The sequence below is a fragment of the Panthera onca genome, chromosome A2 (assembly GCF_046562875.1).
Source record: "Panthera onca isolate mPanOnc1 chromosome A2, mPanOnc1 haplotype 2, whole genome shotgun sequence".
NCBI classification, from domain to species: Eukaryota; Metazoa; Chordata; class Mammalia; order Carnivora; family Felidae; genus Panthera; species Panthera onca.
In genome coordinates, this window is record NC_138340.1 from 131,590,975 (window position 1) to 131,618,732 (window position 27,758).

General features: G+C 36.7%; 1 protein-coding gene and 1 long non-coding RNA gene across 3 annotated transcripts in view; one reads left to right on the plus strand and one right to left on the minus strand.

Moving 5' to 3' along the window:
- Positions 1–487: 487 nt before the first annotated feature.
- SMIM30 (small integral membrane protein 30) lies at positions 488–2,400 on the minus strand. The gene is made up of 3 exons (XM_060632921.3): positions 2,320–2,400; positions 1,854–1,947; positions 488–1,383 (listed from the first exon to the last, which is right to left on the minus strand). The coding sequence occupies exon 3, from the start codon at positions 1,336–1,338 to the stop codon at positions 1,159–1,161; it is 180 nt and encodes a 59-aa protein (XP_060488904.1). The 5' UTR covers positions 1,339–1,383; positions 1,854–1,947; positions 2,320–2,400; the 3' UTR covers positions 488–1,158.
- Positions 2,401–2,408: 8 nt separating this feature from the next.
- Positions 2,409–27,758, plus strand: part of LOC132679404 (uncharacterized) — a 556,619-nt gene continuing 531,269 nt past the window's right edge. For both annotated transcript variants that reach the window (XR_009610138.3, XR_013552976.1), the window contains exons 1-2: positions 2,409–2,520; positions 23,130–23,264. This is a non-coding gene — a long non-coding RNA (uncharacterized LOC132679404). The remainder of the gene's footprint in view (positions 2,521–23,129; positions 23,265–27,758) is intronic.

Sequence of the window (27,758 nt, forward strand, 5' to 3'; positions counted from 1 at the left end):
CCTCAAATTACAATGCAACTAGGAGGATTTGGGAATCTGAAAGTTTTATCAAGTCCTTCAGGTGATTCTTGAGCTCAAGCAGGTTAGAGTAGTCTTCTTAAACTTGAATATGCATACAAATTATTCTAGGCTCTTGAAACAAATGCACATTCTGATCCAATTGGTCTGAATGGGGCCTGAGACTCAGCATTTCTACCAAGTCCCTAGGTGATATTGTTACTTTGAGGACACTTTGAGTAGTATGATCAGAGAGGGTATGCTTCATCTGGTTAGTGTATAAACCAGTATAGGCCATTACATTTTCCTTTTGTATCTGTGGAGTCTCTAACAGGGACTTCTACCTTGATACTGCCCATTTCTCACTTATGATTGATAGTATTCTCTACAAGCTAGTGTGATCACTTAAAGGAAGTCACCTAGCTGACATAAAAGTCCACAGAAAGTAAAGACAGCCTGAAATAAACAGAAATGAATATCACACATTAACTTACAACATAATGGGTTTGTATTTAATATAGTACTTCTCACTATAGAGATGTTATTCAGTTAATATAAAGGTTTTTAACATTAAATCTCTTCTCCATTTAAATGTCCATATAAAGTATTTTTTTACATTAAATATTTTCTCCATTTTAACATTAGATACACTGAGTACATTTTTCTTACCTCTTCCCCCCAACCAAAGAAATAAAAATTTTAATTTCTGGATGTATTTGATACCTAAGTACAATACTAACTTGGGAGATAACAAAACAAAAATCTAATAAAAATATGGAGAAAAGTCTCCTCAGTGATGCAGGAGGCAGTGGCAATTTCCTAGGATTCTGGGTAAGGGTTTCCTTCTTCCTATCTCATGCACTTTGAGAATTCCAAAACTTTGAAATAATATGTAAATTTCGGTCATCTGACTTCTTTGAGCCTCTTTCTAACTAACATATATGACTTTTAGACTGCTTTTTTTCAGTGCATTATTTGTTGTGAAGGAAACTTTTTTTTCCCATTTAACATATATCAGTTTGCTTCCATTTACAGGGAGACAATTAAAAATGTGAAAATACCCTATTTCTTGGGAACTTTCAGACACTAAAGATCAGTTTTTAACCTCAATAATTCACAATGGTTTTCTGGGCAAGGTCTGATTCAGAAGGCCCGTCAAAATCACATTTGTCCATTTCTCTTTCGTGCATATACCCCCAAACAAGCACAAATGCCTGTAATGCTGAGAGCCACACCTAACAAGAGAGCGACTGCATCTCCAGCTTCTACTGCTTCAACAACAGGCAGCACCAAAAGCAGTGAAATGAGGACCAAGAACAACTGTGCCGAAACTGAAGCCATGATGTTGGGATTTTCAGGTATCTCAATCTTGAGGGCAGAAAGTTTCTAGAAATCAAACATGGAAACAAAAAGGAATCATTAAAATTTTCCACCTTTTCAAATGACAGCATGAATACATAAATAACAATCCATATAACCTTTTAAATTTAAATTTCAGACCCATTTCCCCATTTTAAAGGTAGAAAAAAAACTGTTAAGTTTATAAAACAGTTTAAAGAAGGTCATTTGAGGCTAATCCCCCCTTCCCATGATAATTCCTTGACTCCAGCAATGTTTCCACATGCTATCATGCCAACCCCGTGTAAATCAACTAAGCAACTTGAACAGAACATAATTGAGAACAAAGAGAAAACACACCAGACACTCGGAAACTTAAATATCCTAGTATTTTGAGTAAATGTTGAGTAAAAATTACATTTTCTTAGGATTTCTCCCACCCAGGAAATGCAGACAAATCTGGCAAAAGTCACGCAATATGTACGTCTGTGAAGTTGTGGGGAATTAGTAACACTTACCAAAGAAAGTATTTATGTATAATTCTATCTGATTCGAAATACTCCCTTCCTGGAGTTCCGGATGCTGAGGCTAAGAGGTTCCACGTGACAGAGCCTAGTATCAGAAAAGGGTAGGATTTAAGAATTAATCATCACCATCATTATCATCAGCATTATCATCATCATCATCATCATTTTTTAAAGATACAACCACAGTGCAGAAGGAGGAAGTCGTTCGGAAAAGAGAGGAATGGATAATAACTAGAGGAAACAGTGTTCAGGCAGGGGAACTAGACTTAAAGTTGGTCAGTTCGCCGGCACAGGAAAAGCTAAAAATAAACCGAATCCAGAGCAAGTTTGTGCCAGGATTTGATATTAAGATTTTAAAAAGAACCCCTGCTTTGTCCCGGAGAGGTGCAAATATCCTTGTTTTACAAATACACTGAGGCAACCCTAAGTATCCTTTGGAGACGAGTTCCTACATTACCTTCCGGGAAGCAGCCATTACAGGAATGGCGAGGAGGCCGGGGTCTCCAAACTACACTTCCCACAATCCCCGCTGCCGACGTCTCCCAGGATGCGCCGGCGCGCTCCTCGGTAACTGGCTGAGGGAGTGACGAGCACGCGCTACTGGAGACAAGGAGGAGCTCCTCTGCGGGTGTTCCTCACAGGGCGCAGAGTTTTACTGGTAAAGTGGTTTAGTGGGTTTGTACAAATGCTCTCTCAAAAATGTGATAAAGAAATGACAGTAGGTGGTTTTTACCCTAAGGTTTCGAGACACACACATAGTTATGTCTTTTCTTAGACTGAAATGGAGACACAACAGCGGGAAAATAGCACCCGAGCAGAGTCATCTGTTTCGGGCGCTTTTAAACTAGCGGCTTCCAACATTTTGAAGCAGGGAATCCCGTCACCATCTTCCAAATGTACCTTATGACGTTTTGTTAATTCTTTTTAATCAAGAGGGGAAAACACGTTTAATTAGACATTTTGGGAAATGTTAAAACCGTTTGCAGGGAAAAAAAGTTTAGGAAAATAAAAAGGGTTTATAGGAAGATACCTAGTATTTATGAAGGTTCTAGGATTGAGTTTCCCCATTAGTTCAAGAATGTTAATAATTCTTTTCAATTATGTTTTTATGATACCCACCCTAGCTGCCCCCAGACATTTATGAAAAGATACGAAATTATTACTTTTAAACCGTAAGTGAATTGTTTCCATATGTAAGTCAATCCTTTCTGAAAGATACTCTTGAGTGCTAGTACCTGTGAAGTCCTTAAATGAAACTTTCTAGTCATCCAGTTTTCTGAACTCTGATTTGCTGATTCGGCTATTTATTTGGCACCGTCACATGATAAGTTATTAATGATGTGTGTTAGGGATAAAGTCACTCCGCTTTCTGAAAGTCAGTCTCTCCGGTGTAGCAGGTACATTCAGCTCGGTGCCCGTAATTAGCACATAATCTTGTATTGCATCTTATGCTTTTTCCTAAATGTTACCAATCTCTCTAAACTTACAGCAAAACTTTATATTCCTGTCTCCTAACACAAACCCAGCAGTGAAGTGGGCTAATCATAATTATTTGAATAGATACCTGTGCCAACAAGGTTTCATGAGACCAAGAAGTGCCAAATAAACCAAACCAAGGCCCCTTGCGTAGTAGAAGTTTGAGGATAACTACACAGTAATATTGGTAGCATTGCTTCTCTAAACTTGATTGTTTTAGTAAAGTTTTGTCTTTGTCTCATTTGCTTTGAACTTTTAGTATTGTACCTTTCGAACCAAGTATATTTGAAATATATTACAAGATATTCTCTTGCTTTCTAGTGTGAACATTTTGGGGATATTATTTTTCCTTTTATGTCTGTTAAAGTTACCTAAAGTCAGCAGACTATTTTAAAGTTAGTGTTATTGCAGGCTTGTTTCTAGATGTGTCAACATTGAAGATAATGGTTTGGTTTTAAGTTTCAAGAGTCTGTGGTGGTAAAATGCTTTTTCTTTAAAATATTAAGAGGTCACTTAATGACCTGAATCATCTGAAAAAGGGTGGCAGAAGTTTGCGCAGCAGTGTTTTGGGCCTAAGTAGTTTTAATTAATTAATTACTTAAAAAATTTTTTTTTAATGTTTATTTTTGAGAGAGACAGAGACAGAATGCAAGTGGGTTAGGGGCAGAGAGAGACACACACACAGAAGCTGAAGCAGGCTCCGGGCTCCGAGCTGTCAGCACAGAACCCGACGTGGGGCTGGAACCCACGAGCTGTGAGATCATGACCTGAGCTGAAGTTGGATGCTCAACTGACTCAGCCACAGTGGCACCCCTAATTAATTAATTTTTAAATAAATGTTTTTGTTTATTTTTGACAGTGAGAGCATGAGTGGGGGGGGAGAGAGAGAGAGAGAGAGAAAGAGAGAGAGAGAGAGAGAGAGAGAGAAAGAGAAAGAAAGAGAGAGAGAGAGAGAGAGAGAGAGAGAGAGAGAAAGAAAGATCCAAAGCAGGCTCCATACTGATAACAGCCAGCCCAATGAGGGCCTTGAACTCATCTACGGTGAGATCGTGACCTGAGCAGATGTCAAATGCTCAACTGATTGAGCCACCCAGGTGCCCCCAAGTAGTTTTAAATAAAGTTGGTTAAATTTCCCTAACCATTCACCCACCCCAGGCAGGCAGTTTAACACCCGAATTGCTATATATGCTTTTGTGACCTTTTTCCAATCCTAGTATCAAAGTCGTATGGTATTCTAGTTCTGTTTTTTCTTACTACTCCAGTGATTAAAAACAAAAATCAATTTATTCCTTTGCTTAAAACTCTCCAGTTCCAACACATTAAGCTGAAGTGCAAACTCTTTATCAAGGCTCACAAAACCCTATGCATTCTGGCCTCTTTCTGCATTTCTGATGTCAGTCCACCACTCACCCATGCTTATTCCATTTCAATCACATTCATCTGTTTGCTCTTTCTTAAATATGCCATCTTTGTTGTTTCCTATTGAATTTGCCCTTGCTGTTGTCTCTGCCAGTAATATTTTTCTCACGGGCATTTTCTTTGTTTCTTTTTTTCTTTTTACTTTTTATTTAAAGTTTAGTTAACATACAGTGCAATATTGGTTTCAGGAGTACAGTTCAGTGATTCATCACTTACATACAATACCCAGTGCTCATCATAACAAGGGACCTCTTTTATACCCATCACCCATCTAGCCCATCCCCCACCCACTGCCCTCTATAACCCTTCAGTTCTCTGTCATTAGGGGTCTCTTGTGGTTTGTTCCACTTTTTCCTCTTTTTTCCCCTTTCCCATATGTTTATCTGTTTTGTTTCTTAAATTCCACAGACTAGTGAAATCGTATGGTATTTGTCTTTCTCTGATTGACTTATATATTGATTCACATAACATAATATGGTCTAGCTCCATACATCTCACTGCAAATGGCAAGGTTTCATTCTTTTTGATGGCTAAGTAATATTCCACCATATGTATATACCACATCTTCTTTATCCATTTATCAGATGATAGACATTTGGGCTCTTTACATAATTTGGCTATTGCAGATAACGCTGCTATAAACATCAGGGTGCATGTACCCTTTCCAATCTGTATTTTTGTATCCTTTGGGTAAATACCTAGTAGTGCAATTGCTGGATCATATGGTAGTTCTATTTTTAGTTTTGTGAGGAGCCTCCATACTATTCTCTGGAGTATCTGCACCAGTTTGCATTCTCACTAGCAGTGTAAGAGGGCTCCTCTTTTTCTGCATCCTTGCCAATACCTGTTGTTTCTTTTAATTCTAGCTCTTCTGAAAGGTGTGAGGTGGTATCTCATCATGGTTTTGATTGGAATCTCCTTGATGATGAGTGATGTTGAACATCTTTTCATGTGTCCATTAGCCACCTAGATGTCTTCTTTGGAAAAGTGTTCGTGTCTTCTGCCCATTTCTTCACTGGATTATTTGCTTTTTGAGTGTTGAGTTTGATAAGTTCTTCATAGGTTTTGGCTACTAACCCTTTATCAGATATGTAACTTGCTAATGTCTTCTTCCATTCCATAGGTTGCCTTTTAGTTTTGTTGATTGTTTTCTTTGCTGTACAGAAGCTGTTTATTTATTTATTTTAAATGTTTATTTATTTATCTTTAGAGAGAGAGTGTGAGTGGAGGGAGGGGCAGAGAGAGAGGGAAAGAGAGAAATCCTGTGCAGGCCCTGTGCTGTCAGCACAGAACCTGAAGCGGGGCTTGAAACCACAAACTGTGACCTGAGCCGAAATCAAGAGTCAGATGCTTAACCTACTGAGCCACCTAGGTGCCCCCAAAAGCTTTTTATTTAAATGTAGTCCCAATAGTTTATTTTTGCTTTTGTTTCTCTTGCCTCAGGAGACATATCTAGAAAAAAGTTGCTATGACTGATGTCAGAGAAATTATTGCCTGTGCTCTTTTCTAGAATTTTTGTGGTTTCAGGTCTCACATTTAGATCTTTAATCCATTTTGAACTTACAAGAAAATAGTCCAGTTTCATTCTTTTGCATGTTGCTGTTCAGTTTTCCCAGCACCATTTGTTGAAGAGACTATCTTTTTCCATTGGATATTCTTCCCTGCTTTGTCAGAGATTAGTTGACCATATAGTTGTGAGTCCATTTCTGGGTTTTCTATTCTGTTCTACTGATCTGTGTGCCTGTTTTTGTGCCAGTACTATATTGTCTTGATGACTACAGACTTGTAATACGGGTTGAAATCTGGAATCGTGATGCTTCCAGTTTTGTTTTTCTTTTTCAGAATTGTTTTAGCTCTTCAGGGTCTTTTGCGGTTCCCATACACATTTTAGGATTGTTTGTTTTAGCTCTGTGAAAAATGCTGTTGGTATTTTGATGGGGATTGCATTAAATGTGTAGATTGCTTTGGGTAGTATAGACATTTTAACAATGTTCTTCCAGTCCATGAGAATGGAATGCCGTTCCATTTCTTTGTGTCTTCTTCAATTTTTCATAAGTGTTATATAGTTTTCAGAGTACAGATCTTTTACCTCTTTAGTTAGGTTTATTTTTAGGTTTCTTGTTTTTGGTGCAGTTGCAAATGGGATCGATTCCTTGATTTCTTCTGCTGTTTCGTTATTGGTGTATAAAATGCAACAGATTTATGCACGTTTATTTATATCCTGCGACTTTGCCGAATTCATGTATTAGTTCTAGTAATTATTTGGCGGAGGATTTTGGGTTTTCTACATAGAGTATTATGTTGTCTGCAAATAGTGAAAGTTTGACTTCTTCCTTGCTGATTTGGATGTCTTTTATTTCTTTTTGTTGTCTGAATGCTGAGGCTAAGACTTCCAGTACCATGTTAAATAGTAATTCCCACCGACTTTTTAATGGCTGTTTTCTCAGTGTCGTTCAAGTTTCTGCTCAAATGTCACCCTCTTCCCTGAGCACATCACAAAAACTATCTCTTCCATTCCAATCTGTACACTTTCCTGCCTAATTTTTTCCTCATAGTGCCTATCACTAACTGAAATTATATTATGTATGTATTTGTTTATATACGTAGTAAGTAAACAAGTACAGGAAAGTGAAAATTCCATGAAGGGCAGGAAATATTTCTGTCCTATTATTTACTACTGAGTTCCCAGCTTCTCCAACAGTGTCTAGCATGATAGATAATTAGGAGATATTTTGTGAATGAATAAATGATGCTAGTATAAGACTGTAATTTGATTAATATTTACTTGCCTTTATACTGTTCATGGTAGAAACTACCTTATAAGTAGGAAGTCTGAATTTGGGCTAAAGTATGAAGATACTTGATTATCTAGACTGCGATTACTTTGAGTCTTCATTCAAAATTTAGTCTTATGTATTTGCTCCATGATACTATTAACAAGAATTTACATTTATGTATATATAAGATGTAGTAGCATCTAAAACAGGAACAACTTTGTTCAAGAACCTGTCTGTAATGGCCCCTACTTACTTCCTCCGTCCATTAGGAGCATCAGGATCGTGACAACAAATGTTGATTAAGTCTACCTGAATCGTGTATTTTTTCCTTCCCAATACTTGAAATGTTTCCTTTAAATACTTCTTAATGTTGGATGAATGGTATTGGCGTTTTTGGTGGGACAGTGCTTTGTTGTGCAGACACAATATTTCAGGATCTTTTGCATCTCTAGCCCATTTCCATTAGATGTCAATAGAATCACCGAGGCACCAGGACAACCAGCTGCCCTCACACATTGCCAAATACTCTTTTGTTACAGATACTGTTCCTAGTTGAGAACCATTCCAGGTTTCATGAACAAAATGAAAGGTGTAGTTGAGAGCAGAAAGAAATAAAACAACAAAGAGTTCACACACACGTGTCTATGTGTATACACACGCACACACACACACAAACATATATACAGACACACTAGCACCGCAGTGTCTTAATGATTTAGAACTTCTTCCTCTAAGCGTGCTGGTTTTATGTTTTGGGCTATTTACAGACTCTTTTCTTTTTCCTGCCAACTCTCTGCCAGATAGGCTCCAGTGGTCACTTTCTTATGACAGCACTGATATGTAGATTGAAGTGAGATTTCTGCCTTTATATCTGCCACTCAGTTTAGTCTTAAAGTTGCAGAGAGATAATATGCTATAGTACAAGGCATACTAGTTTTTCCCTTGGTGGCTTTGTGGATTTGGGATTTTGGATTTATTTAATCTCTCTGAGACTCAGTTTTCTTTCACAAAATATGTTGTGTGAGGATTAAATGAAATGTTTTTAAAGTGACTGAAAAACGGACCAGACATCAGTACTTCTCAATTCCTCCTTTAATTGTATTTATATATCTCTGATTAGTGGTTAAGAGTTAAGGTCTCTGGGGTCAGACTGCTTGGTTAGAATCCTACCTCTGCTGCTTACTAGCTTATTTATTCATAAAATTGGGTATAATAGTAACTACTTGATATGTATTGTACGAAGATTAAATAAATTAATTCCTGGAATTAGTAGCTGGCATGTAGTAAGCCCTCATTGAATATTAACTATTTAATTTCTTACTAGTTTCTGTTAATTACATCCATGAAATATGAGGTCTCTAGGATGTGGTTTTCTCTCTATTGTGAATGTGCTATTCTGCAGATGCACATAATAAATAAAAGTTGGCTGTGGAAACTTTGGATGCAGACACATTTTAGGCCCCCTAGGTTTTGGATTGAGGACTGATTAGACACATTCCCCTACTACTTTAAATCTGTGGTAGTTGTTTCAAAAAACATCCAATTATTGCCCTGATGGCATTTTCTATTGAACTATTTCATACCCATTGGGGATTACGTTTATGTTTAAAACATATTATCCACCTAGGTGGTGTTGTATCATTAATTCATCATATTGAGTTCCGGAAGTTTTAAAATTATGTTTAAGAGGGTCTCGATATGGGCGAATAGCCTTAAGAAATCATTTGGCTGGAATGATCTCTAGGGTAGCCTTAACAAAATGCAACAAACAAAGGAGCAAACACTCTTAATTTGTTTTGAATTCTGTTTCCAATTACAGTAGCTAATCTGTAATTCTGTACTGCTTTTCTCATAAATTACAGCAAAGTAAAAGGCAGCATTATAAGCTTTGCTAAAAGGGAATTATAATAATTGAGATGCTGGGCTCAGAGGAATGTATGACTTTTGATAGATTGTTATGGGATAATTAATTACAGATCTTGTAGGACAGACAGAAAGACTTATATATTATGCCTGAGAAACGGAACTTCACACAGTGGTTGAACATGGTACCAAGATGTTTTACCTTACTTCCTTGGCTTCAGTAAGGTCGACTGTCTGAAGAGGACAAATATTCTCCTTGTAACTCCTGCTTAGAATTCATTTGCTTCTAGTCCACAGATGAAAGAGCTCTATTTTGTCAAATAGCTTACAAAAAATCATGTTTGTTCCTTTTTAAAGTTTGTCTTTGACTTATAAGTCAAGGGTTGTAAAAATGGTTTTCATTAGTTTATGAGGGACACTGTAATTTGAAATGTAAGCCCAGGGATTACTAGTATTAAGTGATGTAGAGGCAGGGATTAATTTTTGGAATATAATAAATATAATAATATCTTCAACTCTTTTGACTCCAACCTCCTTTTTGATTTTTAACATGCCTAAAAACCATCTTAATGAACTATTTTTATCTAGCTGTAACTCAGGCTTAGATATTCTGTCTAGATCATAGATCGGGACAATAACTGCCATGTTATACATATGTAGTCCTTCTTCTAAAAGAGACCCATCATTTCCTTAGCAGTGCTAGAGAGATGAGCAGCTTCTTCTGTGCCCAGCATCTGCCAGCAACAAGTTCTCCCTGTGAACATATTTGGAAGCAACATGAACCACAATTCTTCTGAAGCATTGCCACATTCCATTTTCTCTCTCAAGCTGTCTGAATGCTTCTTCAGACTTCTGTATAGTTCCTCCTTAGCATTAAGTATCTAGGGTTATCAGATTCAGAATTTAGTGTCTCAATTCAAGAGAACCTAAGCCTATACCATCCTTTACTAAAATAGAGTGGTGGAGGAGAAAATTTACCAAGTCAGTAGTTACCAAGAAATGGTTTCAGAGAAGAATGGAGAAGTGGTTCTGCTTATTTTATAACTATTGGAAGTGAGTCATTGGTAGGCCCTGAAGGAAGGCACTTCTGGGATCCATCAGAAGCAGGAGGATGAGTTGACATCAGGATTTTGCGGTCATTGGTATGTGTGTCGGGGAATTCATAAAGACTGAGATTTTCTTACTAGTAATTGAGTTAAGCCAAGTTAATAGAGGCATTTTATTGGAGCTTCATAATTAAAAAAAGACCAACCCAGAGCTGGTCAGTATTTTACATCCATAATAGGACATTTATCAGTGATATCATTACATTAGTGCTAATTAATCATTAGGTTAACAGGATGAGATAAACTGGACCTTACAGAGCTGGTCAGCTGCTGCAGAAAAAACATCTGCTGAGGCTAAACTGTCTGGTGCCAGGATTTTACAGAGGTGTATGGGCAAGCTGCAAATGCCATTGTTCCATGCACCATCTAGAGCCCATTATGGATGTGTCACTCACTTCCACCAATGAACCTCAGTAATCAGTGGGAATCAATTATACACACACATCTGTGATGTCCAGGGAAGTAGAGGAACCCCACCCACAGGTACTGACAGATTCAAATTTTACCTACACTGCCGGGTTTCCAGGAGCAGACTAAGAATTCTTAGATGGGACAAATTTTATACTTTTGAAAAGTTGTGAGATTATTTCTGTATATTGCACTTTATTCGTCCTAATGGACTGATTAAGAGCATTGTCTTAGGAGAGGCCATTGGATGGCTCCAAATTTATCTTTCCACTTACTTATTCTGTGAATTTGTACAAATTATCTAATTTCTTAAAATAGTGAAATATTTTACTCCTTAAAATAATTCTCTGAAGCTGATACTATATTATCCCCTGTCACAGATGAGGAAACTGAGACATAGTTAAATTATTTATTCAAGGTTACATAACTACTGAATGGTAGGGTCAGGATATGAACCTAGGAAATCTGACAAAGTCTTTACTATTAATCATTGAACATATGCTTTAAAAAATTTCTAATTAAAGTCTAGTTGATGTACAAACCCATATGGTTTTATATGGAAATGTCCATAGGATCAAATGCCATTTTAATTTTCTGTGAAATAAGGTGCTCTATTGTTGCTTAGGAAACCTATCCATGGTGAATCACTGAGGAATTATAGGTATTTGTGTACTGTTCTCCACGCCCTAGTTTGGTGAATGAGTGAGTACCAGTATTTGCCTCATTTGTCAACTGATTTTAGCTTAGATTTAATGAATATGTACAAAAAAACTTTTTTTTTAAATAGAGTATGTCTGACCAGGATGAGAAACATACCTACTCCTAGGTATAGATACTACATGTCAGAGAATATAGATTGTGATGTGTTGGCAAATCTCAACTCTCACAAAACCACTGAAGTCCATATAATATATAAAATTCAAAAAGAAAGAAAAGAAAGTCAAAAGAACCATTTGAAAATCTTTGCTTATAGGTCAGAAACTTAAACTAGTCACTGTCAAAGTATAGAGAAATTATTAACAATTTAGTATATGCAGTTCATAAGGAAATATTAACTCCTCTGTATAGACCAGGTGTTCACTATGATTAAGAGCTGGTAACCATGGAAATAGCATGAAATTTATAAAATTAAAAAATAGCAGATAGCAAATGCAAATGACATAGGAGAATGAATCATACTCCACTTGGTCTTAGCTTGATTTCCCTTGAATCTAAAGACTTATAAAATTTATATCCGAGTAATTTTCTGAGTAAATCACTTATTTTTCAGTCCCTGAGTTTCTGCTTTGAATATTTCAACTTGTTCATTTGATAATGCCGTCTATCTAGAGTCAATTTATACATGATAGAATATATAGAGCTAGAGTTTTCAGAGTAAGCAATAGCTGGGAAGTGATGATTGTAAACTCAGCTTGGAAACTTGAATGGGTACCTGAACCTTTAATGTAGACATTTACTGTGAATTTTCAGTTGACATATTGTGATTGGTCACTTGTAGTTTTTAAATCTATTTCTATTGCTAAATCATATAGATGGTCCAGGTACAGAACTTTATGGTATAACATCAGTCGCTGTGTCATGGAATGATTTATTTGTCTGTGAAATGGTGAGCTCGAGAGCAACAATAAAGTTTCTTTACTCTTGCCTGTAATATTTTGATTGTTTATAAATCTATTCCATGAGTCCATTATGCCAACAGGCTACTTGTCTGTAGATATTCTTAAAGTGGTATTATTAGAATTAAAGTTCTTAGTAAAAATTATGACAAAGTGATCTTACTTTCTGGAAGAAGATTTTACTCAAGGAGGTTGGCAGATTTTTCCTTCAAAGGAAAATTCTTTATTTTAAAAGTAGAATAAGTTATTTTAAAAAATGATTGCAACTGGTTCAATTGAGGAAAAAGACCTATAAGTGCTTTTCACAGTTTAGTTTGATTGTGATTTGGGCCTGTTTTCATGCATTTTAAGCTCTCATTTCTCAGGATAGTCAAAATTAGTTGACCTCAATCTGACAGTCATAATTGAAGCACTGCTTTTGTAAGTATACCTATCAATGCTAGAATGTAGTATGCTATATAAGAGCAAAGACCTATTCCTTTTATCTGCTGTGCTTTAGTAGGAGGACCCTTGGGGAGAGTACTCTACCTACCTTTCTTTGGTCACCAGGCTTTAAAAGGGATGTAGAGAGACAGCAGAGAGCCTGAGGGTGAATGGCAGAGTTAATTAAAGTGATCCAAAAATTGGTCCTGGAAGAGTATTCTCAACATGTGTTCTGTGGTGCACTTCCCAATTACATAGGTAGTTTATTTAAAAATGCAAATTTCTAAAACAAGTTCTCAAGGTAGTTCTTAGGTTTACCTGATCTTAGAACCTTTTTCATTGGGGAAAATGTTACGGAGGCTGATTATTTGGGAAGAGGAAACATAAGGGCAATTGAATAATGATCTTTAACTTAATTAACAATAAATATTTAATAAGACCCAGTTAGAATTACCTGTCTTACTCTTATGGATCCCTTTTTCAGTTATTGATGAAACAGAAAATACAAATATTTCTTGCCATTTGTGCATATATCAAATGGCATTTTTCCTCATTATTTCTCATAGACTCATCTTTCTCTAAAACTTATTTTTAAAAATGTATAAAACTATTCTGATGATTTCTACCTTCAGAATGTAGAAGCATCCCATTCCTCAGAGAAAACCAAGAGTGAAAGGGACTCTGAATAATAAAATGGGCAATAGCCTCAGTTTTAAAACATTCCCATTCAGTTTAAAACATAAGTAACATGGTTACTTCTTACAACATTCTTCTGTTAAAGATTAGGACAAACAATTAAATGCAACTCACTGAAGGTGCTTAGAAAGGTGTGTGGTGGGTTCCTAATATATAGCTTTCTTGTGATTCAACATTAACCAAGGATTGAGTATGTAAGGTCTTGGACCTATTTTTCCTAAACATTTCTTCTCTCAGTAGGTATTTGGAAGGGAGCTAGATAACCTGGAGTGCTGGTATTCTAAATTGCTGGCAAAAGGCCCATCCATATGCTTTAGAACTGAGACCAGCAAGCAAGATAGTTATTCTATTATGAAAACTGAGTAGGTCTAACAGGTGTTCTTGCCACACAGCTATAGTTGGGTAAACTGGGACTTGGGCCCAGGGTCTTTGGTGTTTCAGTTATATCTCACTGATTTCTTTTACTGCCCCTAATAATATGGTATTTGTGTAGCAGCATTCTGTAAACATATATTGAGTAAATTAACAACTAAGACTTTATACTTTAATCTACATAAAGCCCAGTTTGAATCAACATGTGTGACATAGCAATGAAAACAGCGAGTATAATCTTGGGTTACAGGAATACATATGTAGTACCTAGAATGGGAAAGGTAAGTTCTGCTTTGCTCTTTCCAGTTTGGGCCATACCTCGCAAAATGGTGTTTTTATGGGTTCTCCGCTTTTCAAGAAACAGTAACAAACTGGATATTAACCAGGACTCTGTTAAGACTAGAATTGTTAGTTGAAGAACGTAGTTGAAAGACTATGGATGTAAATGAGAAGACTCAGCGAGACTAACCAGTATTTTTGGTGATTCATTCCATAGGAGACATACAAAAAAAAAATAACTGGACTTGTTCAGGTTGGCCAGTGGGTGAGAGTGATACAGAAGCATGTTTTAGCACAATGTAAGGAAAAGCTTTCTAATGGTCTAAGAGGGAATTGGCTGTGTTGGTGAGCAGTGAACTCTTGATCAGAATAGGCTAGCTTAATGATTACTTGGCATGATGTTGTAGAGAGGAATCAGACTTCACAAGGATGATTGGCTTAGTAGATGTCCTTAAAGGTTTTCTCTGAACCTGACATTCTCTGATTCTCTTATCTCCTCCTTTCACAACCCCAAAGTCTTATGCTAGTAGTCTGGTGCTTATTATAAGGGTTCATTTCAAGTCTTGGGGGCACTGCTATTTATCTTTCTGAAAGAATTCTTAGTATTTCTTTCCTTCTTTCCTTCAAATTGGAAGGAAATAATATACTTTTTTTCTATTTCTGAAAAGGAAACCTTTTTAATAACTTTTTAATATTTATAAATAAATATACATGATATATTGTTTATATTGCTCATATTTTATTATCAGCCTGTGTAACTTGTACTATTTCATAAACTATCATGTAGGCTGAAGTGAACAGATGAAAAATGGTTCTGTATATTTTATGTAGACTAACAAAAGTTTATAGTCTGAGGATCAGTATATAAACTTAGTCAAGCTTTTGTGATGTGTCCTTAAAATGAATTTGTTATGAAATACCTACAGAATGCTTCCTGCCATCATTTGTAATGATCTTAACAAATTTGTGAATATGAAGTCATTGTACTGTACATTTCTGGGTGATTAAGTCTTAGACCAAAGTAAGTTTTCATATTTATTATTGTTCTAAGTTTCATACTGTGCTTTTCTGGGAAATTAACTATTTTCATTTAATTTCTGAGTGAGTTAATACGTTAAACTCTGAACATAAAAGTCTATTTGGCTTTGGGTATGTGGGTAGCAAAATATGTGCAGTGTATAGAACTGGAAACATGTTGACACTGTTTATTATACTGCCTAGATACTTAGCTACTCAGGGAAGCAAAACCTGAAGAAAAGATACTGGCTAAACTTGTGGTATTGTATTTTCTAAGCAATTCCTTGGAATCTGTTGTTTAGGTCAGAGATTTTTCTCCCTGGATTGCTTGAGAATTTTGCAACAAAATATTCAAATTCTTTCTATAATTATTTCCCCCTAGATAATAAATACAAATTTACTGAAATTTACCATGTGTTTTTACACTGGTGCCCTGTAGTGCCCACATGTCAAACAGTCATGTGCTCTGAAGAGTCCCTTGGCAATTCTAGGGAAGAGTGGGAGCCAACCATAGTGCCCATATTTATGAGGTCATTTTCAGCATACAACAGTTTATTTTAGTGTTTGTATGTCGGGTTAAGTGCATAAACATATGGTACTACCCAGTTTTAGCTTAATTAAACTTCAAAGTTCCTAACAAAAACTATGGACTGAATATAATACTAATCACTCAAAGGATTGTAAAATGAATGTCATGATTTAATAAATGCAGCCAATAATGTTTGGATCTTCAAACAGCTTCATCTGTTTGGATCTATTTATCTTTGAGCAACATTGTCTTTGTTAGCTTATGATAACAATGAGTGAATTCAGAACTAGATTTTGAATCCCAGCATCAATAAATGGTAAGCAAAGATCAAAAGAAATGATGTATATTTGATTGTATCAATCTCTACTTTGAAATTATTAAGAGTATTTTTTACATTTTATTAATAATTTATTTTTTAATTACATCCAAGTTAGTTAGCATATGCGACAATAATTTCAGGAGTAGCTTCCTTAATGCCCCTCACTCATTTAGCCCTTCCCCCTCCCACAACTGCTCCAGCAACCCTTCTTTTGTTCTGTATATTTAAGAGTTTGTTTTGTCCCCCTCCCTGTTTTTATATTATTTTTGCTTCCCTTCCCGTATGTTCATCTGTTTTGTATCTTATTTTTTAACTTAAAAAAATGCTTATTTATTTTAGAGACAGAGAGTGAGCAGGATTAGGGCAGAGAGAGAGGGAGACACAGAATGAGAAGCAGGCTCCAGGCTCTGAGCTGTCAGCACAGAGCCCGATGCAGGGTTCAAACTCACAGACCATGAGATCATGGTCTGAGCTGAAGTCGGACACCTAACCAACTGAGCCACCCAGGTTCCCCATCTGTTTTGTATCTTAAAGTCCTCATATGATAGTTGTCTTTCTCTGACTAATTTTGCTTAGCATAATACCCTCTAGTTCCATCCACGTGGTTGGAAATGGCAGGATTTCATTCTTTTTGATTGCCGAGTAATACTGCATTGTATATATACACCACATCTTCTTTATCCATTCATCCATGGATGGACTTTTGGGCTCTTTCCATACTTTGGCTATTGTTGATGGTGCTGCTATAAACATTGGAGTGCATGTGCCCCTTCGAAACAGCATACCTGTATCTCTTGGATAAATACCTAGTAGTGCAATTGCTGGGTTGTAGGGTAGTTCTATTTTTAATTTTTTGAGGAACCTCCATGCTGTTTTCCAGATTGGCTGCACCAGTTTGCATTCCCACCAGCAGTGCAAAAGAGATCCTCTTTCTCCGTATCCTCACCAACATCTGTTGTTGACTGAATTGTTAAAATTATTCTTAAGAATATTTTAATGTGAAGAAAGAATTTTGGGCCATTATTTATATAAAGTTTAAATTTATTTTTTCATTTTAAAAATATTTCTACTATTGTATTTTTGAAATGTATCTACTAGCACAGTAATAACATGGGTATAATTTGTATATTTTATGTACATATATGTGAATATTGAAAATATTTGCCCTCAGAAGGTGTATGGTGTAAACATTTGGAAACACTGGTCTAGATTTGATTCAATAGAAGTGAAGGGGAAAGGGAAAGACATAATATCATTTTACTTTTTCCAGAAAACCTGAAAAGAATGGGTCTCTGACCCCATTGCATCTGTTCCTTTCCATTAACAAGAGCAGGGCTTTGTCATTCAGTTATCGGAAATCACTGTCAAGTTAGTGATTCTTCTGTACTTGGCAGGAATTTATACTTAAATAAACAGAAGTTTCATTTTTTTAAAATATAATTTATTGTCAAATTGGCTAGCATACAGTGTGTAAAGTGTGCTCTTGGTTTTTGGGGTAGATTCTCGTGGTTTATCACTTAACATACAACACCCAGTGCTCATCCCAATAAGTGCCCTCCTCAGTGCCCATCACCCATTTTACCCTCTCTGCCACCCCCCCATCAACTCTCAGTTTGTTCTCTGTACTTAAGAGTCTATTATGGTTTGCCTCCCTCCCTCTCTGTTTGTAACAATTTTTCCCCCTCCCTTCCCCTACAGTCTTCTGTTAAGTTTCTCAAGATCCACATATGAGTGAAAACATATGATATCTGTCTTTCTCTGACTGACTTATTTCACTCAGCATAATACCTTCCAGTTCCATCTGGCATGATTTCATTCTTTCTCATTGTCAAGTAGTATTCCATTGTGTGTATAAACCACATCTTCTTCATTCATCAGTTGCTGGACATTTGGGCTCTTTCCGTAATTTGCCAATTGTTGAAAGCACTGCTGTAAACATTGGGGTACATGTACCCCTATGAATCAGTGCTCCTGTATCCTTTGGATAAATTCCTAGTAGTGCTATTTGCTGGGTCATAGGATAGTTCTATTTTTAATTTCTTGAGGAACCTCCATACTGTTTTCCAGAGCAGCTGCACTGATTCGCATTCCCACCAACAGTGCGAGAGGTTTTCCATTTCTCCACATCCTTGCCAGCATCTGTTGTTTCCCGAGTTGTTAATTTTAGCCAGTGTGAGATGGTATCACAGTGTGGTTTTGATTTGTATTTCCTTGATGATGAGTGACATCAAGCATCTTTTCATGTGTCTTTTGGCCATCTGGATATCTTCTTTAGAAAAGTTTCTATTCATGACAGAAGTTTGATTTTTGTGGGCAAGTTGCCTTTACTGTGTGGCAAACTCTGACCATGTAATAAAAGTTGTATTTTATTAAAAAGATGGCCCATCTGAATCTGTCTGCTGTTGTACTCTGATCTATTTAGGAGTTTTCTTTGTGTCTATATGCTCTGGAAGAGAAGCTTAAGTCTGAGACAAATGGGACTGCTGTTAGGTGGATCAGGTGATTTAATTTCTACTCTTCAAAATGGTAGTACCAAAACAACAACAAAACTCAAAAAGACAAAGACCTCCAAAGCTAGAATCCTTTCATATCATTTGGATTGAGAAGTGGATGGGATAAAAGAGTCATTTGATTCAATGGCAACGTTTCATTCATTTTAAAAGGAGAGTATTTTGTTTTGTTTTGCTTTATTTTATTTTATTTGTTTTTTATTTTAGAGAGAGAGTGCAAGTGGGGGAGAGGGAAAGAGGGAGAGAGAGAATATTAACCAGGTTCTATGTTCAGTGTGGAACCCAACGTGGGGCTTGATCCCTTGACCCTGGTATCATGACTTGAGCCAAAATCAAGAGTTGGATGCTCAACTGACTGAGCTACCCATGCGCCCCTCGAAAGCAGATCTTAAAAGATTGAGAACATGAGAACTAAATGCTATTCTAATTCTTTTCATTTTTATCAGAAAATACCTGAGTCCTTATAAGTCCAATAAAATACATTTCCCATCTCTTTGAGGACACTAGAATATTATCCTTCTTAAAATTGGGTGATGATAAAATTATCCAACAACTTTTGCCAAATGTTCAAAATTATTCAGGATAAAGGGTAGAAATTAGGTAGCTTTTAATGCCAATGAGTTGGTTCCTAAATTTTGTTGCAATTAAAAGGCAACTGGAATCAGTTAGGATAGATTAAGTTCCAGATCTTGCCTCTGCCTCAATTAATAGATACATATCTCTAATGGAAGACCAAGGCAAAGTTATGATGAAGTCAGCAAAACTACTATATACTGCTGTATTTGCATTACACAAGTATGGAAGAGTCTTAGATTAGGTTGCGTTGGAAATAGATTCTGAGATGAAGAGTTGCATGTAAAAGTTTTTTTGAGAACTGGTCTCCAGAAATGCACCTGAAAGGAAATGAGAAAGAGGATTGGGAAGAGGGAGAAGCTGGCATATAGTGCAACATCAGTGGAATCTGTAGCGAGCTCTGGAGCTGGGATGTCCCTTCAGAGTTGTTCCAAATTGAAGCAGGGGAGCCTTTGTTCCTCTGTATGAATTGGTCCTTGACTGTTGGTTTTCCCCTGGGAGGGGCCTTAACCTTAAGTCAGGTAGTTCCTTGTGGCCAAGAGACACGACTGTGAACTGTCAACAGATGGTATATCTGACAGTCGAGGGAAGGAGGGAGTCTGGGTGGAATATCCAGTAGCAACTACACTTAATAAGGTAACGCAGTATTCTGTGCTCAGCCATACAAAATACAGAATAGCAGCTTGGCAGGGAGGGTGAGTCTTTGTGGATTATGGCTTCTTCTACTGGCAAGATTAATTAAAACTTTGCTTATAAGACCTGTTACCTATGAACCATCAGGGCACGCACAGAATATTCACACATTACCCCCTTCCCCATGTATCACACAAAACCAAAGCTTAAATATTGTGTTTGAGAGTTGAACCTTAGATTTCTTATCCAAGAGGTTGTTGTAAATTGGAAAAATACTTTATCTTGATGCCAATTGCTTATCACAGAATTAAGCATTAACATTATGAATTTCTAAGTTTTGAGTCACCTCAAATGGGTTCTAATTTTTTTGTTCTAAAATAAAGCTTATTTTTACGGGGCGCCTGGGTGGCTCAGTCGGTTAAGCGTCTGACTTCAGCTCAGATCACGATCTCACGGTCCGTGAGTTCGAGCCCCGTGTCGGGCTCTGGGCTGATGGCTCAGAGCCTGGAGCCTGCTTCTGATTCTGTGTCTCCCTCTCTCTCTGCCCCTCCCCCGTTCATGCTCTGTCTCTCTCTGTCTCAAAAATAAAATAAACATTAAAATTTAAAAAAAAATAAAGCTTATTTTTAAGCTTGAAAATATTTTTTTGTTAGATAGCTGGTTTCATGTTAATCATTGAGAAAGTGATATTCCTTTTGACTGAGTTTGCTTCTAGTTATCACACTTGTTTAGATTTGGATAACATTAAGAGTGTTAGAGCTGGATGATTCTCTACCCTCTGTTAACCAGACAGTTCTTAACTGTTTCTTTTTTTTTTTTTTTTTAATTTTTTTTAATGTTTACTTTTGAGAGAGACAGACAAAGCATGAGCAGGGGAGGGGAAGAGAGAGAGAGGGAGACACAGAATCTGAAGCAGGTTCCAGGCTCTGAGCTGTCAGCACAGAGCCCGACATGGGGCTCGAACTCATGAACCCTGAGATCATGACCTGAGCTGAAGTTGGTTGCTTAACCGACTGAGCCACCCAGGTGCCCACCTAACTGTTCTGAGAAGGAAGCAGTTGATCAGCTTTCAGACAATTATGTGTCACTGAGATGATTCTGGAACAATAAAGGTTGACTTTTATATTAATAAAATTAGATCTAGCAAACTCAAGACTTGGTTTTCTAGAAATATAAACCCATGTGTTTTTATATTTATAGACCTTGATAAGGTCCATCTCAACCCTTAATGGCATAGAGTTAAAATGGTCTGGGTGTATGTATGTCCAAATATTTGAATGTGAGATGCAAAGCTGAGCAGCTTCATACATTGTTAATTATCTTGGATCTGCATATACACATACTATAGTCAAACCAGTTGTGCAGCAAAATGACTTGAATTTTTTCATTTTTTTTGCAACAAATACTTACTAACCTTTGGGGAAGGTAAACGTGAACACCCATTTTGGTGACAACCAGTTTCTATGGGAACATCAAGTGGGTAGGAGAGAAGGTGTCCTGGAGGAACTAACATCTGAGATGAATCCTTTAAATTGATTCAAAATCAGTTATGTTAAAGGCAGGGATACGACAGGGAGGGTTTTCTAATTAAGAGGGGCAATGGGTGCAAAGGTCTCAGAACTTGTCTGTAGTTCATGATGGCTAAAACACAGGCTATTTTTGTAAGAATCATTAAGGAGAAAGGAGGTTAAGACATAAGCAGAGGTGTGATTATAAAAACATATATTATGAGCACACAAGACTTTATCCTAAGAACATGGGGAGCCATTGAAGTGTCTCCAGCAGAGTAGTACCTTGACCAGATTTACATTTTACATTGATAACTAGCTGCAATGTGGAAAGCAGTTGGAGGGGCCCAGAGTGAAGGCATGAGGACCACTGAAGAGACAAGGAAGAAACTGTGGGGCCCCAGATTGTGCAGACACAGGGAGATGGGTGGGGAATGAACAGATTTGAGAGGCTTTTAGCAAGAATGTTGGGTTTTGGCAAGTTACTGGATGTGGGAGGATAACAAGAAAGGTGACCTGCCTAAATTTTTGATGCAGGCACATAGAGAAGAAATGGACTTTTTTTTCTTCCTGATAGGTGGGTTGGAGAGGTGACAGGTTTATTCTGTTTAAGATCCATTGGTATTCTAATGCAGCCTGAGGTAGAGATTGGAGTACATGTAGACATATTAGCATCCATTTTTTACCATTGGGCAAAAGAAAAGACAAGATGGAGAGCTGGAGTAAGGGAAAGTGTGAGAGAGAAAGGAAAGAAGTAAGGGGACCTAATTAGAATTTATAAGAAAAAAGCACCTTATTTCATTAGATGTCAGTTGGAGGTACTTAAATAACATTAAATGGGTATGACCATTATATTAATGTTATCATTGCTACCAGTAAGGATCAGCCTGCATGACACAGAGAGGGAGCTCCTCCATAGATAACGCTTTACTGCCACAGCAGTTCTACTTCTGTTTGTCTTGAATCCTGTTGTTTTGTGAAAACACCTCAGTTTGGTGAGAAGACATTGTAGGAAACAGTTGACATGTCGGGTATGCTGGTATATATTTCAAATACTTTTAGCAGTGGAAATAGTATTGCCTATTTTGATGGCTTTCTATGACAAGTGGGAGTTTCTGATTTCTTTTTGTATGATTAAGGATATCTGTAAGACAATTAAAAATACATCTTTAAAAGCAATAGAAATAGCACCACCACTAAAATATCTGGTAGAATTTATTACCAGAAATTGTTTCTTTCCTTTGTTGGGGAGAAAGGAGTGTTTTCAGTTTTGAAACATTTATGAGATCATTAATTTGTATTTTTCCAGTGTTGAAGCTAGTCAAATGGTACTAGAGGCCTTTTCTTTTGCATATACATTACTTAGAACCTGTATACCATATGCTAAAATGTTTGTGTAAAGGTTTATGATACATACATTGTCATTTCAATATATGACTGCTATAGAACCACTTATTTTCTGTTTTTTCAGTCTTTTGCCTCATTTCATCCTGACCACAGCCTCCACACATAAAACACAAGTAGCAGTCCACAAGCATTGTGAACCCTAATAAGCTACTCAAAAAGATTCAGGGCGAGTCATCTTTTCCCAGTTGAAACTTCAGACACTTTATTTTCCCTCTGGGCAATAGGAGGGGTACAATGGGATGAATAAACATGCTATCAGGTGTGAAAAGGCAGGACTTACGTTAGCCCTTAGCCCACTGTCTTCTGATGTCGTAACTCCAGTTTATTTTATTGCAGGTATTAAATATGTGAAAGTTCTGGCCATCTATTTTCAGTCTGGCCTGTGATCACAGATTTGGTACTTCTGGATGTGGGGATTGGATGGATCATGGCTGATCGTGAAAGTTAAGAGTTTTTGATTCCCAATTCCAAGTAAGTCACCTTCATGTAATGAATTATTTTATCCTAGGAGATGCAGTCTTTATTAAATTGTTTAAAAATTACCCCAAATAATACCGACTTGCATATTCTCTCTTATCTGTTTATGTTCTAACCATTCTCACAAGTTTCATCATAATAAGTAGAGAAATATCATTATAATTATCCTGTAAAATTTCATGATTAATGTGTACATCTAATTAAAATAACTTTATTAAATATTTTTTCCACTAAATAATTTTATTTTTCTTAATAAAAAACACTTTTAAGCCTCATTATAAGGAATATTGAGATTATTCACAAAGAACTAGATTTATAGCCTCTGCTGCTGTATTGAAGACAGTACATTTAATGAGCTAGAAAGTCTGTGATCAGTTTTAGTAACGGAATTTCCCTTTTTCTTAAATTGGTTCTTCGGGACAGCAGTAGAAATTTGACTTTGGAAAGAGATAAATAACTATTTCCAGGAAGATTCTTGAATGTAGAAGTGTTAGTAATATGTAGATGTTACATATTAAACAGGTTAAACAAAGGTGTTCTTCTTCAAGTCTGAGAGTTTGTATTTATAAATAATATTGTCCTTTAGACGTTAGGCATTACATTTAGGAAAAATAATGTCTATGTAAACACATCGATTAAAAAAATGTACTTTTGCTTACAATATCAATACTTGTGACTGAGGCAGTGAGGCTTCCAAACATAAGATATTATGAGGCAATTTAAAATCCTTTAGAAGAGCGGTAGGAAGTGCCTGATGCACAGACCCCTAACTGTGAATCTCAAGATGATATCCTACAGGATATCATTATAGGAAATGCTAGAGTCTAGGGTAGAACTAATAGACTTCTAATATACTAATACACTTCGCCAAGCATAATGAGCATCAGTTCTGTACCTCAGGTGGGGCTAGATGGAGTGTGATCACGTGGCCACAGATAGTGCTATAAAACCACAGCACTTCTTACAGTTTTATTGTAGATCACTATCTTGTCTCCTACTTTCATTCTTCTGTGACCTCAATTGCCTTCTTGTGCTTAGGTGTTTTAATGGAGGAACTAGCAGCCAATAAATTCCTGTTCTGCTTTTGATGCCTTCAGGGGTCCACGTATTTATCTTGTCCCTCCTTACCTACTTCACTTTGAAACTATTTATTCTGCTGTATTCTTGCCACTTTGCCACTGGAGAAACATTCACCTCAAATATGTGATCCACTGGAAAGTGTCTTTTCAGATTCAATTTGAGGCATATCCTCCTTCAGCCCTTCTCTGATATCCCCTGGTTAGGGCTAACCACTCCAGCCTTGGATCCCTAATAAATATTGTACCTATTTCTTTTATAACCACATAATCCTTTATTGCACTCGTCCTTCTTCTCCACCTCCACTCCAGAATATAGGTCCGTCTGGGATGGGAAGTGTGTCTTGCTCATTCTTAATGTTCCTGTGCCTAGCACCATGCCTAGCCAATTCCGTAATGATACATGTATATATTTATGCTTTCTGTTTTCTTGGACAGATTATTTAAAACAGGCAAGTCTGATGGGTAGGGAGATAGGTACATCTAGTTCATCACCAAGTTTTGCCTCTTCTGCCATCTAGACATGTATTATTTCCAAGTTTTCCATCTTACTCTCTCCACCCAAGTTTAGGTTCTCATCTTCGCTGAATATTAAAACTGTCTCTTTATCATACTGTACACTTAAAAATTGTTAGGAGGGTAAATTTATCTAATGTGTTTTTTTTTCTTTTTTATCACAATAACAACAACAACAACAACCCATTTCCCATTAGTCTTAACTCACATCCATCCTTCAAATAGCTGACATAATCATTTATTTTATTTATTTATTTTTTTAACGTTTATTTATTTTTGAGACAGAGAGAGACAGAGTATGAACGGGGGAGGGTCAGAGAGAGGGAGACACAGAATCTGAAACAGGTTCCAGGCTCTGAGCTGTCAGCACAGAGCCCGACGCGGGGCTCGAACTCACGGACCACGAGATCATGACCTGAGCCGAAGTCGGCCACTTAACCAACTGAGCCACCCAGGCGCCCCCATAATCATTTATTAATGTACAAATTTTTAATATCTCTCCATAGTTTATAGGATAAATTATGAGATCCTTAGAATGTTACACAAGATCTTTTGTGACCTGGCCCATAATTCTCTAATTTCCTCTCGTGATTTTCTGCTCTAGCCATATTATGCTTTATATATTGTTCCATACAGTGCAGTTTCTTGCCTTTGTCTTGCTCTTTTTCTCTTCACTTTTCTGGCAAACTCTTATTCGTGTGCAGCAAATTATAGAGATTAAGAGAGAACAGATTCATATCCTGGTTCTACCACCTATTTATAAACTCTTGAAGCCTGGAAAAGTTGCTCACCCTTCTGTGCTTTAATTGTCTCATCTGTAAATCAGGAATAATAATAGTATCTTCCTAGTAAGTACATAAATGTAAGCTTTTGTTTATTTTATTCCTTAAGACTTAAAGAATTCTACTCCTCTAAGAAACCTTTTAGGATTTCCCAGGATGGGTTAGGTTTCCTTCCTACATGCTCCATAACATTTTGTGTATCTCTGTTCTTGGACTCAGCACATTTTGTGTGGTCTCTTTATGTAATTTCCTTCTCACCAAACAGTGAGTCTCTTGAAGGAAGAAATCATGTTTTCTTTAATTTAATATCTTTAGTGTAATGCTTGTTCAGAATAAATTCTCAATAAATGTTTGATGAATGAATGAGTTGCATAGTGGGAAGAATTCATGCTTTGGCATCAGACAGATATGTTCAAATATAATACTTACTATCTCTACATCAACTAGCAGGTAACTTAATTTTTTTCACACTATTTCCTTACGTATAAATAGGGATGATGCACCCCTTGCTTTTAGGATTAGTGATAGTATGTCTGTTGGACACTACTGGAGTGCATGGAAATTGTTGTTGTTATTATTTTCCTGAAAATATATAATAATTTTATCTCAAATTTAGAGTTAGTAGACAGATATACTTTTTACCCCTTGGAGAATCATCTTAACTCTGAAGAATATATACTTTAGTACTTAAGTTTTTCAAAAACTAATCTCCTATTGAATTTCCTCTGGAGTCTCCATGGCTTGCTGAATTCCCGTATTGTCTGTTAACACTCAGTGGACATTTAGCATTTTTCCTTGCAGTTTTACCAATATCATTATGTTTTCTTTGTGAAAATAGGTAAAAAGACTTTTGAGGACAACAATCATGTCTTATATATCTTTTTATTTTCTTTCTATCTCCCTGTTCATTGCTTTTCCCCACTTATCCTAATATAAGCTAACAGATCGATAAATAAATGTGGATTGATAATGATGAGTGGGAAGCCCAAGAGCAGGCAGGGGTAACTTGAATGTTTTGGCTCTGGGAGAGTCCATCTCATTTTAAGTAGACCCTCATTCAACAGTTAATGCAAAGATTAAATTGGACATGGAGGGGAACATAGAAGAAATATAAAAGATGGTTCCTTTTCTGCAGGAGCTGACAATCTACTTGGCAAGATAAAGCATGCCCACCCTGAAATGTTAAGGAACAGCACTGGACGGAATGTAAATAAGCCTATACAGTGTTCAGAGGGGGAGAAATTAGAAATTCATTCAGGTGAAGTTGAAGTCAGGAGATTGTTGGAAGGCTCAAAGAGGAAAGAGACAGAACCTTATAGATATTTGAATGCTTATGATGTGCCAGGCATTGTGATGAGTGATGAATGTTTATTCTCTGTGTGTGTGTGTGTGTGTGTGTGTGTGCACCTATGCATGTGATAGGAACTTTTTAGTCATACATTAATTTAATAAACAGTTTTAAAAATTGTGGAAAAAACACAGAACATAAAATTTACCATTGTAACCATTTTAAATGTACAGTTCATATGTTTACATTGCTGTCCAAGAGATTTCCAGAACTCTTTCATCTTGCAAAACTAAAACTGTGTACCCAGTAAACAACTACTCCTTGTTTCCTGTCTTGCCTCGAACATGTATTGTTTTATCTAATTCCTACAACAAACTTATGAGATAATGTTAAGAATGCTATTTTAATTAAATGAGGCTTAGAGGTTGAAGAAAATATCCTAAGGTCTTATAATTAATAAAGATAGAACCACATGAGCCTTGGATCAGGAAGGGAATGAACTATTAAGAACCCATGGTTTTAGGCAAGATAGCAGAAGAGCTGTATTTTTCTTTTATGTAGGAGTTGGTTTTTAGGCCATTCATGGACATGGTGACTTTTGTTTCTAAAATGTGCCATAAAGCATCAACTCTACCTTTAATAACTCTCCTTCCTAGTCTTAAGGTCTCTGTTGTCTGGAATGCTGCCGCGGGATTGAGAACATTAGAAAAATGGTAGTGGGTTCCTGTGTTTGCTTTTTGGGCATGCGATTCTTTCAGGACACAAGATAGTGAATACTGTTCTTTAGAGTAAAGTGTGTTGAATCAAGTTTGAAATCTTTCTAGAA

Bases quoted from the DNA above. Each gene is read 5' to 3' on its own strand.
- SMIM30 (XM_060632921.3), bottom strand. From the start codon at position 1,338: ATGGCTTCAGTTTCGGCACAGTTGTTCTTGGTCCTCATTTCACTGCTT.